General features: G+C 37.1%; 1 protein-coding gene across 8 annotated transcripts in view; it reads right to left on the bottom strand.

The window, feature by feature from the left end:
* Window positions 1-4,772: 4,772 nt before the first annotated feature.
* SMARCA1 (SNF2 related chromatin remodeling ATPase 1) overlaps window positions 4,773-14,083 on the bottom strand; it is a 64,508-nt gene continuing 55,197 nt past the window's right edge. For 2 of the 8 annotated variants that reach the window (XM_081124956.1, XM_081124953.1), the window contains 2 exons: window positions 6,621-6,731; window positions 4,773-5,578 (listed from right to left, as the gene is read on the bottom strand). In XM_081124956.1, coding sequence (XP_080981082.1) covers window positions 5,573-5,578; window positions 6,621-6,731 — 117 coding nt within the window. In that variant the 3' untranslated portion in view covers window positions 4,773-5,572. Of the gene's footprint in view, window positions 5,579-6,589; window positions 6,732-14,083 lie in introns of all 8 variants that reach the window. The other 6 variants (XM_081124954.1, XM_081124951.1, XM_081124952.1 and 3 more) reach the window with 3 other exon arrangements.

The raw sequence follows: 14,083 nt of genomic DNA, 5'->3' as shown, positions 1-14,083 counted from the left end.
AAGTGATGGAAGCAGGAGTGTTCTGCCCCAGACACCTGTTATCAATTTAGTCATAACAGGTGACAATGCACTATCCAGCACCAGCAATGGCAATAGTGGCCATATTACAAATCTTGCCAACTTCAGTGGCAGCAAAAGTGGCATGAAAGTCTGTTCTGAAGCAAACAGCTAAGGGTAGGAAAGGTGAAGTTCTCTTGCCTCGAAAGGTTTTTTTCTGGGTTCTGGCCCAGTGCCAAGAGAGGAGTAGCAGGACCAGCATGCGTTGGTCCTTGGGACATGCCCAGATAACATGCTACCTTTTGCTCTCACTGCCTATTTTGACCCCAAGGACATTTTTGCTCTGTATTTTGCTCTTTCCTCTGCCCATAGGATGACTATTCGGGTTAGAAGAATTCAACTGTACTAGGAGTTTAATACCTCTACTTCAACTTATAAATGTCTTTGAATGTATAAATAGGAATTCAACACCTTGAAAGCAGCTGAGCCCGTTGAGAGGAAAGACATTGTGCCCTGATCTTCCCAGTCACAGAGCTGGCAAGTGTTTCATTAGGTTCTCAGAGTGCTCCTGCTTTACCAGTTTATAGCTACGATAACCTGGAGCATGGTGCCCAAGTTACCAAAAAAAAAAAAAAAAAAAAGCTGCCCCTGAAATCTGAAAGCTGGCCTGATGCTCACGGCTCAGCTGTTATTCTCCTACTGGATGTTAAAAATCTCATATAATACCAACTTCAAACGACGTTACTCTGAGAACATGAGAATGGGAGACAAAAGAAGGCCACTTCATAATTTCGTCTTAAGCACAAAGTCAAGGCCACTGTGCCCCCAACAAACTACTAAACACTGCTTCCTCTCGGCTAAAATGAGTAACTGCTACTTATTTACCAATTATCACTGTACTAGCTCTCTAACTGGCCCTCCCTACAGATACGGTTTTATTGAGATACTCTGATTTCAGACAGCATTCAATCTAGAATGAGCCCTCACTTCCTTAGGCCCTCCCTCAATCACCTAACCAAAGCCCGAATCCTGCAATAGGTTCTTTCTACTATCCTCTCATTGGGAGACCCCGTGTTTCCTTCCCCATGGTGTGTACTGTCCCACCCGGAACAAGTATCAACCCTGCTTGTTCAAATACACGTGTGTCCTTGGTGGGCTTTAACTGAAGGGTGTTAGCGCGCCCCTAAAACCCATTCTTTTGACTTACTTTGTCTTGTGTGTTGTGTGTGTTTTTCATTAAAGGTTGAAGGACATAAACTTTCAGAATCATATCTATGATGAAGGGGGGAGTAACAGAGTTTTATATATTGAGGATACCATAGCTACAAGTAGTTTAAGGAGAACAGGTAAATAACCACAATTATATTAGGAGAAACTGCCTAATTAGGCTATATTACAATAAGGAATGTCAATAATTAAATCGCGAATCCATTTAAATGGAAATTTGGTGGTTTTAACAAAATGGGTGTCAATTTGGGAGCTCAGGGATGTGTAACTTTTTTCACAAAGACAGCCCGGCTGGCATGGCTCAGCGGTTGAGCATTGACCTAGGATCCAGGAGATGGCAGTTCGATTCCCAGTCAGGGCACATGCCTTGGTTGTGGGCTCGATTCCCAGTCGGGGGTGTGCAGGAGGCAGCCTATCAATGACTCTCTCATCATTGACGTTTCTCTCTCTCCCTCTCCCTTCCTCTCTCTGAAATCAATAAAGATATATTTAAAAAAATAAAATAAAATAAAGCAAAGGTAATTGGCACTTTTGCTCAGGAGGACTTGCACTAAAGGAGATTGCCAGGAACAAATAACAAGGGAAAGGATTATATTCATAAGTATCGGATGTGAAATAGCACAGATCCATCCCAAAGAATGGGAAAATTCTGTAACACCTGCGGGAGGTGATCGCAATTTCCTCATGGAATCACCAAGAAATGAGTATCAATTTCCAAGTAATAATAAATATAACTGGTAGAACTAATCAACACAAAATAAAATGGTCAATGTGTAAAACAGCGCATAGTAAAATTTATTAGAAATAAAAAACATAAAAACTACATGTCATTTGTAACATTGAAAACTGTGAAAACTAACCTGAGAAAATTTACACTTGGTGAAAATAACCTCCATGGGAAAAAATGACAAGTGGTGAAATTGCACAAGGTAAAATTTATTGTTAACAATAATTTTACAGAAACATCACAAGTTCTTGAGAATTTTAGATCTGTAAAATTTGAGCCAGGAAAATACACCTTGATAAAAAATGTCCACAAATAAAAAATTTAATTCAAGGTAAATTTTGCTATGAAACTAATTTACTGATAAAGCAAATCCTTACTGTAAAGTTAAAATGAAACTAATCAATCCCAATGAAAATCCTTTTGATAGATTAAAAATACAAATGCAAAAATGGAAATCTGTACAGTTTAGAAAATTGACCAAGGAACTTTAGTTGGCTTAGGGGAATTTGTTTCAATAAAAATTTGCTTAAAAGCCCTGCCTGGGTGACTCAGTTGGTTGGACTGTGGTCCCATATACCAAAAGGTTTCAGTTTGATTCCCGATCAGGACATATACCTAGGTTTCGGGTTTGATCCCCAGTTGGGGTGGATACAGGAGGCAACCAATCGATGTTTCTCTATCACATCAGTGTTTCTCTCTCTCTCTTCCCCCCTTCCTTCCTCACTCTCTAAAAATCAATAAACATATCCTCAAATGATAAAAAAATTTGTTTAATAAAAAATCATCAAAGTTGGAGTATCAGGATACAGCTCAACAAAGCCTTATGACTGAGTAGTATCCCACTGTATATATGTACTACACCTTCTTTACCCAATCATGGATCAAAGGACGCTTAGGTTGTTTCCATGTCTTGTCTACCATGTATAATGCTGCAATGAACATAGGGGTGCATATTCTTTGCGACAGCATGAATGGATCTTGAGAATATCATGCTAAACAAAATAAGTCAGGTGGAAAAAGACAAAAACCATACTATTTCACTCATGTAGTATATAAAAAATAAAGCAACAAAGAAACAAAACAATCTCATAGACACAAATAACAGAAGGGCAGTTGCCAGAGGGGAAGGAGGTGGAGGAAGGATGAAGAGGGTAAATGGGTCAAATATATGGTGATGGAAGAAGAGCAGACTTTTGGTGGTGGGCACACAATGCAATATACAGATGCTATATTATAAAGCTGTACACCTGAAACTTATATATCTTATTAACCAATGTTACCCCAACAAATGTAATAAAAAAAAAATTTAAGACAAAAACCTAAAAAAAAAAAAAAAAGAAAGAAATGCTGAACTGACGGATCAGAGTCCAGGACCCTCGCTGGGCTGTTTTTCAATGCACAAAACTTGGGGTAACAATAAGACCTCTCAGGTTATCATTTTCTCCCACTCAGGTGACTGTAACTTTTAATCTCATTGGGGTGAAAAATTTCAAGATTTTATTTTGAGTGTAAGAGCTCTAGATTAAAGTTTGGAGCCACAGCACCAGTCACTGAAGTATCACTTTGCTTACCTCTGCCTCCTTTGTGGGCCTCACAGAAAGAGCAGTTAAGCCAAGGACGAATTTGGGTATCTCTGGGTCCCCTGATCTAATATTATCTTAATCACATCTCTTACTAGCACCCTAATTTCACCCCAACCTCCAATAAAGTACAAGAGTCTAACTCCTAATAGTGGACACAGTAAAAGGTATCCAATCAGGAACATCTGAGTAAGAAATAAGAAATCTGGACAATGAATAAAAACTTGGAAAATCTAGCAGATAGTGGGCTGTCATTCTAGAAGATCTATTCCTGTGTCAGAACCTTTAAGAGAAGACTGAAGATGCCAAAGATGCTGGCTTGCACTCAGAGCTACCCAAGATGTGCCCTTGGTACACTAAATAGAATCTGATAAGAAATGCAAAAGATCTTCATAGGGGGAGGGAGCAATTCTTTATTGGTCCAAACCTTGTTTTGATAACTAACACCACTGTCCTACATTTCCAGATTTTCTTATTTGTTGTGTGTTTCACATTAGATTGTGATCTATTTTATCTGTTCCCTTATAAACTAACTTTCACTTTAATTACATACTAACAGTTTCATGTGACAGACCCAGGTTCTTTCCTGAACAGACAGCCTCTGCAGCAGAGGCAAGAAAGTAAAACATTCCATTTGTTCCCTTGCATTTGCCAGCCTACTTGCACATACACAGGACCACATGACTAGTTTTGGACAGTGAAATATAAGTGGATGTGACATGTGTTACTTCTGGGCTGATTCAATAAAATGCCTACATGAGATTCTCCAGTGTCTCTTTTTCTCTTACAACAGTGGCTCAACAGGCCACGTGTCCCAGATGGTGCAGCTATAAAAGAGTGGAGTCTCAGTCAGCCTGGAACCTTGAGTGACTGTGTAGAGCAGATCCCCTCCCACTCTCACATCTCTCTCACCAGCAATGGGATCTGTGGTGCGAGCAAGAAATTAACTCTTGGTATGTAAAACTTGTGACACTTTGAGATTGTTTGTTATCTGAACATAATTGTATTCCTATAGAAGACAGCCCCCCTTCTTCTGCACACATAATGCTTAGTTCATACTTGTAACTTAGTCATTAATAAATCGATGTGTTAAACCCATACTCCTCTGAACTGGCTCTATTGGACATGAAATCACGTACAAGTCAGCAAGCAAAGCTTTAACTTTCAACCAAATACATAGTAGTGAGCAATACAATTCAGTAAACACAAATATTTTGTACTGCACAAAAAACAGGAAATAATTAAATTTCTTATAGACATTTCTTTATTATATTTTCCCACTTGAATATTTAGAGAATAATTTAAATGTGATTCATACTGACAGCAAGCACAGTATCAAATATTAAGTTTTTTTTAATATTTTTCTGTTCTCACCCTTGATTCCTTTAGGAAAAAAATATTTAGATGACCTCAAAGAAACAATTATTATGCTAATCACAGTATGCAGTAACACAACAATCCCATACTCAATAGAAAAGAAAGCAACAAAGAAGTGAAAAAGTCTTTCTCCTCAAATCATTTTAATTCTTTTTTCCACAGCCATATAAATTTAAAGTATGAAACAACGATAATACAGCTATAGAATCTAGGTTCTCTTCCAAAGCAGCGGCATATAAAACATAGAAAAGCTAAAACCTCAGCACAAGCTTCAAGAGAACAAGGACTGAGAAGATTCTGATGAGGACATGAAATGCACGAGATACAGTACACAAAAATACTAGAATGCATAAAATATAAAGCTACACATTTCAAGTAGAAAGCATTGTAAAATATATAAAATATGCAGGAAATCAAAACGAAAAAGATTTTTCTTAGAGTACCATGAATACACTGGAACTGGTAATTAGCATTTGAAGATGGGAACCAGAAAATAGCAGTTTCCCATTTAAAACTTTATTTCTAGGCTTTAGGGTTTCACCTTCTTGACATCCTTCTTTCCAGAGCTCTCAGTAGCTGACTCTGCTTTTCTTTTCTGTGACTAAAATGGAAACAGATTTAATGTTCTGCTCCAATATGGACATTTTTAAATGGCCCAACAATGTTAAATCTAGGATGTAAATGCATTAAAAAAAAATTTTAACATGAATATTCACTCAAATGTTATACTCACAGTTAATGTTCTACATAGCCCAACAAACTATGTAACCCACTGTAAAGTAACTTTCAAAGATGTTTCTTTTTAAGAAAAGACATAAAATACGCATCAAAAATAGTCATCAAGTGTCTACTTACACATGGTACTATAAATGTACTCTGTTAAAGAACTACTTAATACTTAAAAGTTTTCTGTGCAAAATGTTATTAATGAGTGTATTCTTTTTAAAAACTGTATGATAGATGTTAAAATACCACATTTCATGTGTTCTATGATGCACATTTCCTTCCCATGTTAGCATCTCTGAAATCAGAATGCATCTTACAATTGATGACAAGTTATAGTTACTCAGCTACAGTTTTCTCAGTGGTACATAAAACAATGCTGTGTCTTAGAGTAGAAGGCATCTCAGACTTGATGAAATATGGTAGTTTACATAACCACACTCAAATAACATGATCATTAAAGACTATTTTAAATTGTAGCTATACAAGGCAACCTGACTGGATTAAAATCAAGTCATCTTATTATTCAACAGTTAACTTATTAGCAAGTAAACCAAGTAAAGCTTTGCTATCTGCTCAAAGTTCTCTTTTGTACTCATAGTTCCACAAAGATAAGAAAACTTATTTGATCAAATCAGAACTCCCTGTTTCAATTTCAGCCCCATCCCATTCCCATCCCCCTCCTCCTACTTCCCACAACTCTAGTCTCAATTCGAAGGATTTTACTTGCATTATATTTTTGCTTAAAGTCATGAGGAATTTTTTAAAATACCGAGCCCTGTTACTAGGGAGTTCCTAACTATATGTTCTATAAACAAATAGGAAACGTGATTGTAGTGTAATTTTTTTTCTGTCAAAAACAAATTAGCAATTCATAAAACCAGTTTTTATAATAGGCATCACTATGGCATTAAACATAATATAGGCATTTTAATTATGTAAAAAAAATGGGATCTACCTAAAAGTTAGGAAAATGCTGAAAATTTTACCATTGGAGTTTTAGTTGCACGTTTCTTCTTTTCTGCTCTCTCTCTTTCCTCAATTTCCATATTTTCTTTCTCAATCAATGAAATCAGAGTATTACAGCGTCTCTGGAACTCCTAAACCAAACAATTAAAGATTTTTAATTTCTGTAACCCAGGAATAATCTATAAAGAGTGATAATTCTTTAATTGTATCATTTCTGTGGTAGAGATTTCTGAAGTTGGTATTCTTCAGAACAATATTCATATGGGATATTAATAGATTCCATCAGAAATATGGGGAAGGAGTAAATATCATTCAGTAGGTGAATGAGTAAACAAACTGTGGTATGTCTGTACCATGAAGTACTACTCGGCAATAAAAAGGAAATAAGTCTTGGTACATACAACAATCTAGATGAACCTCAAGGGAATTATGCTGAATGAAAAAAGGCCAATCTCAAAAGGTTATATACATATATAAATTTATATAACATTCTTTTTTTTTTTAAAGAGAGAATTTTTGTTACTGTTTGGGAAGAATTTTTTTATTGTTCAAGAATATATAACATTCTTGAAATGACAAAAGTTTAGAAATGGAGAACATATCAATGGTTGCCAGGTGCTAGGGAAAGGGGGATTGTGGGTGTGGCTATAAAGGGCTAGCATGAGGAAGTCTTGGGATGGTGCTGGTTACATGAATCTACATGTGATAAAAACTGCACTGATCTACATTCACATGCGTGCGTGCACACACACGGTGCAGGTATAACCGATGAAATCTGAATAAGCTCTGCGGATTGTACTAATGTCGATTCCCTAGTCAGGACATTGTACTACAGTTATGCAAGATGTTACCATCAGGGAAGACTGGGTGACGGGGGCATGGGAACTCCCTGTACATTTCTTTACAACTTCCTGTGAATCTACGAATATTTCAAAATAAAAAGTTAAAATCATATAAAAAAATAAGGGAATAACTTATTGCCAAAAGAAGTTTCGGAAGTACTCGCTTTACAAAAGTGGAACAGATTGCTGGAGTACAGGGCTCCTCAGAGCATTCAAGTTTCTGACAAGCACTGTCCACCGCTAGGTGAGAGACATAGGATGCAAGCAGCTCCCAACACTCTTCAACTAATGGACTCTCTTCTCACAGAACATCTTGTGGGATCCGAGTTCTGAGGAGCACATCTCAGGAAACACTGCTGTATTTAATTTGGAGCAAACAATAGCTGAAAAGATTTTGCATTAACCTTGCCACTGCCTATATTTCATTGCCAGCAAATCAATGCAACCAACTATAAACGGTTTTTATGAATGTATGGTGAGCATCAAACATGAGATTCATTAATATGGACACTCATATATATTAACCCTGTATACTTTGCTGTATTTTAAAGGTAAATAATAGTTTAATATTAAAAAGTAAATAACATTTGAAAATATGATTCCTTTTCTGTATAAGCAAAACTGTCTGAGAGCAGAGTGGAGGGAGTCAGCAGGTGAAAAGGGGGACATCTGTAATACTTTCAACAATAAAGATTAAAAAAAAATACAAAATAGCTAAATATTCAAATGAAAATGTATGTTTATAAACAAAATCCCAACCAAAAAATGATCAAAGTACAAGAATAGAAAACTAAAAATTAAAATGTCCAAATACTTTTAAAGTTTTCACTCAAACTAATGATCAAAGAAATGCCAAGTAAAACAATGCCATCTTTATCAAATTAGCAATGACACGTGCATGCATGTATGTGTGGTATGTGTATCCAGTGTCAACATCTCCACATTGTGACTGGAGGTAGGGCCCGTAGGAGGTAATGAAAGTTAAATGACGTCAGAAAGGTGGCCCTAATACCATAGGACTTGTGTTCTTATAAGAAGAGGAAGAGATGCCCAGAGATCTCTCTCTATATATACTCCAACAGAGAAAGGACCTTGTGAGAACACAATGAGAAGGTGCCATCTACAGGCCAGGGAGGAAGGTCTCAGCAGAAACCAACCCTGCTAGCACCTTGATCTTGGATTTCCAGTCTCCAAAACTGAGAAATTTCTGTTTAAACCACCTGCAGACTAACACATTACCTTTCTAGAAAGCAATACAGGAATATCAATAAAGCATCTTAAAAATGTCATACCTTTTGAACCAACAAGTCCACTCCTAGAAACTTAATGTAAGGAAATAGGAACTCTATACAAATATTTACAAAAGAATGTTTACAGCAGTGTTATTTTTAGCAGGAAAATACTGGGGACTAAATTTTTGGTTATTGAAAATACACAAACACGTCTTATTATATACATATATACAGAGAAACAGCTGAAAGAATATTAACTACAGTGTTACTTGTGGTTAACAGCAGGTATCTCTGAGAGTAGGACCAATGATAACTTATATTTTCTTCTTTATATTTGACTTTATTTTCCAAATTTTCTGCAATGAACTTTTAGGTATTAGGAAATCTGTAACATTTTTTAAGAAATGGAAAATTGATTTTTAAAGACAGTTTTATCTGTCGAAATAAAAGCCAGAAAAATGGCAAACAACATAGAAAATGTTACATACAAAAATACTATCAAGTATGCAAGCATTTTATACTCTCTAAAATTCAAGCCCAAAAGGAGGCAGAAAACCAAAGATAATCTAGCCAGGAAACTTCCTCATTAACAAGTTATTGTTTAAAAATAACCCTGCAAAACACTGGTACATTCAAGTCTCTTCTACATATACAATTACCCAAAGTGAAATAATTTAGGAAAACTAACACTGAAATTTTCCTTACTTACCAAAACAATACTGGTACCTTTAATATGCAGACCCAATACTCTTCATAGCTTCATTCGATAACACACATACAAATTAAACAGCATGTTATTCAGTCTGTCTATTACAGAAAGGCTAAGTTGACCCTGATGAGGTTTGATTGTTGGTTTCTAGGAGACTAGATGGAGTCTTTAGTTGAAGCTGATCCTTGAATCATTAAGCTACACCCTCTGGCTGTTATTATTCTCAATAAATAACAGTTGCCTGTGACTGCAGATATCTTTAGCTAGATACTGACGGTTCATATGGGCGATTCAGGAAAGAACTAATACTTTTGAGACAGTCTCATACGCAGAGGAGTATCTCAAAATGATTATAAATAAACAATATAATAAATTCTCACCTCCATTCCTCTTAACCTGTCACTAACTACTCCAGACAGAGCAAAACAATCTAACTCACTAGAGAAAAGCACCAAGGAACAGGGGAGTATGAAGGGTGCTTTCTTTGCATGTGTATTGTCTAGCTCTGTAGACATACCAATTCCATTAAAAAAAATTTTTTTTTTGGAGAGAGAGGAAGGGAGAAGGAGAGAGAGAAACATCGCTGTGAGAGTGAAACATCGATCGAGCCTGCAACCTGGGCATGTGCCCTGACAGGAAATGGAACTGGCAACCTTTCGGTTCCTGGGACAAAGCCCAACCAACTGAGCCACACCGGCCAGGGCCTAACCCCATTTCTTATTCACATGCTTAAACAGGTGGTATCATAAAGAGAACACCTTCTAAAACCAGAAATTACGAGGAGAAAGGCCAGATTTCCAATAAAACAGTATTGTACTTTTAAAATAACTAAGTGACTATAAAATGACTATGAGAAATTTCATGACGTCAAAAGAACTTTCATCTTATATAATTTTTCCTTTCATTTATATATTCTCCTAAGGTTTTATAGCTATCTTCCTATTTTCCTGGGGTTACAGGAAGTGGTTCGTGTGGTCTCAAACTGTTTCTCCAATTCTACAGTCTAATTATCTCTTTCATGCTGGATTTAGGAATGAAGTTGGAGGGAGAAAAATAGCTCACCAGAGGGAGAGGAGATGCTAAACCAATAAATACAACACACAAGTGACAAATGGAAACTGTTCTGCAATGTTAACAGCTGTGGCAAAAGAAGAAAGTCTACTGTGTTAACGCATGTGTGGAAATGCTGGATTTTGAAAAGGTTAAACGAGTTTCTTCATAGCAGCACTTCTCAGAGCATTTCACATTCTAATGTAGATTGGAAGTGTCCAGGGCAGGAAGTCAGTATCCGAACTCCACAAATCTATTTGAACACGGAACCCTTCTTCTGCATAGCATCTGTTTGCACATCCTAGAGCAATGTTTGGTAGAAACTAACTGGGGAAATGTTGTGCGGTGTAAGAATGATGGCTAGGGCTAAGTTTGGATCAAAGTACAAAAACACCTAGAAACAAAGAACAAAGAACTAAGAAATTTTACTTAATTCAGTTGACAAAAGGATCTCACTGATGATTTGTAAGCTGGAGTAGTGATGTAATCAAAGGCGTATTTTGGTATTCAAAAATCTTCCCTTGATACAGATGCTCAATAGTGAGAGTTCACAAAATTATAGACTCTCAAGGTTAGAAAGGGCCTTTGAAACCCACTCGAGTTGGTGCTTGAATCCTTTCTCCTAGGTCCTTGTTAATTTGTTGTCCAGCATGTCTGATTCTTCCAATGATGGGGTACTCTCTACCTCCCAAGGCTCTCTAGTCTACCTTGTGACAAGTTTAAAATGTTCCCTTATACAAAGTTAAAATTTCCTACCTTATAGTTTCCAACAATTAGTTCTAGGTATAACTTATATATATGTGTATATATATAATTGCTTTCAGAAAGAGGAAGGGAGAGAGATAGAAACATTAATGATGAGAGAGAATCATCAATTGACTGCCTCCTGCACGCCTTCTACCAGGGACTGAGCCCAAAACCCGGGCATGTGCCCTGACTGGGAATCGAACTGCAATCTCCTGGATCATAGGTCGATGCTTAACCACTGAGCCACACCGGCTGGGCAGTTCTAAGTATAACTTTTATAGTTATAGAAAATAAGCTGATTCCCCTCTTCTGTATGACAATACGTCAAATGTTACAAGGCAGCTATCATGCTTCCATCACAATCACCAACACAACCCCCAAATATCCCTCGTTTAGGCTAAAGAGCCTCTCCCTTTACCCATCCTTCATTTAACACTTTTCTTAAAGGGCTGTTTAACAATTACATCTACCCTTGGCTATATTATTTCTTTCCACCTGTCTTACAAATTCTTTTAAAACAGAGGTCAGCACATCTTTTCTGTGAAGAGCCAGACAGTAGGTATTTTCACCTTTGCAGACCACATAGTCTCTGTCACAACTACTTAGCTCTGCCATATAAGGATAAAAGCAACAGTAGACAGTGTATGAATGAATGAGTGTGGCTGTGCTCCAGGAAAACCTTACTAACAGGTACTAAAATTTGAATTCTGTATTTATTTTCACATATCATAAAATAGTCTTCTCTTGATTTTCTTTCAACCATTTGAAAATATACAAATCATTCTTGGCTTGCACGCCATACAAAAACAGGTGGTGGGCCGCAGTTTGCCAGCCTATTTTAAAATGCAGACTTTAGATTTACCTAAACAAATTTTACTGCTTCAGTTTTCCATACCTTCTTAATTATGATGCTACTCACTGCAAAGTCACCTGACTTTCAACTTTTGAATACTAAGATATGTCTCTCTACCTTTATTTAATAAATGATGGAATGTTTGCAGTGAGCAGCACTGCCCCTTAGTGTGCACAGTAAACATCAGTCAGGCTGGCACCAAGTTAAAATATCATTTTCCCCAATGCTCAGCTTCAAAGCATCAATTCAAAAGGCACCAAAAGCATCAGAGTCTTGAAGTGACTTATTGAAAGAGATTAAAGAAGCTCCACATCATATTTCCTACATACTAAAATCCTAGACACTTAGGCCTACCTAAGTCTAAATTACAGAAGGCCTGTGCCCGTTATGGTTCAAAGTCAAGAGCAGGTGAATGAGCAAGGGCAAAAAAACGAAGCTGCACTCTACATTTTTGTCTCTAAATTTTTAGGTAGTTCTTTAAAGCCAGAATTTCCTTCTACAGTTCTTAGTAAAACAAAATGGGTATGTTTTCACCTTTGCTCTTTTATAAACTCCCCATGCTTATACTTTCCCCCCAGAATACATATCTTCAACTATACACTCTGTGGTATATTTCCCAGGTCCTTTGCCACCTTGGGACCTCTATCATAATAACAAAAGGCAATGGTATTCTAGCTTTTTTTTAAAATCCTCATTCAGGGTTATTTTTCCATTGCTTTTCAGAGAGAGTGCAAGGGAGGGAGAGAAACACTGATGTGAGAGAGACACATCGATTGGTTGCCTCCTGGGATTGAGCCTAGGTAGGTGCCCTTGGGCAGAATTGAACCCAGGACCCTTCAGTCCATGGGCCAATGCTCTAACGGCTGAGCCAAACCGGCCAGGGCAACGGTATTCTATACTAAATCTCAGGGCCCAAGTACACTGGCAGTTAACTGAGAGTTAATATTCTAATAAATATGTCATACATTTCTTAAAAACAAGTGTCAAATGTTATGATGCTTTTACTTAACTGCTGCTGCTTCAACATTGTTACTTATAAAATGTTATGTCACCTCCTTGCAAGGTAACACATTACATATAAATACCTAAAACAGACTCCTGTTAGTGCATTTATTGTGCTTCAGATTGTTAGAACAGTTCTGCCTTAAATCAAACACTATAGTTACTAATAAAACACATGATATTTACGACTAACTATTCAAACTTATGAATAATTAAAAGCTACAGGGATGAGAGCCAAATAAAGTTTAGCATTAGAAAAAGGTACATGAAAAGAACTCAGCCTCATCGGTACATTTCTTCACATTTCATCCAAATCTGTAGGAGTCTACAAGATAGAACCAAACTGAAGCACGAAAGTCCCATGCTCACCTATTCACCGAATGCCTACTTTGGGCAGGGTACTCTGCTGGTCCCTTTGACATAACCAGTTGCACTTAAAAATTAAGAGAGCAGTAATATAAAATGTCTCTGGGGCAGATGGTGATGAATTAGCTAAGGTAAAAAGCAAAAAGATGAGGAACGGAGAAAAGATAGAGATAAATTTGGGGATTTATCAGCCCATAGCTGGTAGTAGAGAAAGACATTTGCCCACTTACACAGAACAGTATTTCTTCTTGTACCCATTGGGACAGTATGGATGGACCTGGAGAATATTATGCTAAGTGAAATAAGCCAGGCAGAGAAAGGCAAACAGCACATGATCTCGCTTATACGTGGCATCTAAAGAACTTAATAAACTGATGAACAGAATAGATTCAATGACATGGAAGCATAGAGGAGACTGACAAATGTCAGAGGGATGGAGGAGGGCGGGTGGGTGGAGGGGGAGAGAGTAACCAAAGAATTTATATGCATCTATGCACAACCCAAGGACAGGACAATGGTGGGGAGAGGACTGGGGAAGGGGGTGGGACAGGGTGGAATGGGTCATTGGGGAGAAAAAGGGACATCTGTAATATTTTAAACCAAAAAAAATTTTTTTTAAATGTAAATCTGATCATGTCATTAACCTGTTAAAATCTTTCAGTGACTCCCCACTTCCTAGAGA

Source organism: Miniopterus schreibersii (assembly GCF_964146895.1).
Source record: "Miniopterus schreibersii genome assembly, chromosome: X".
In the NCBI taxonomy this organism is placed as follows: Eukaryota; Metazoa; Chordata; class Mammalia; order Chiroptera; family Miniopteridae; genus Miniopterus; species Miniopterus schreibersii.
The sequence above is the reverse complement of the archived record's forward strand: the minus strand, read 5'-3'. Positions and strand labels throughout refer to the sequence as shown.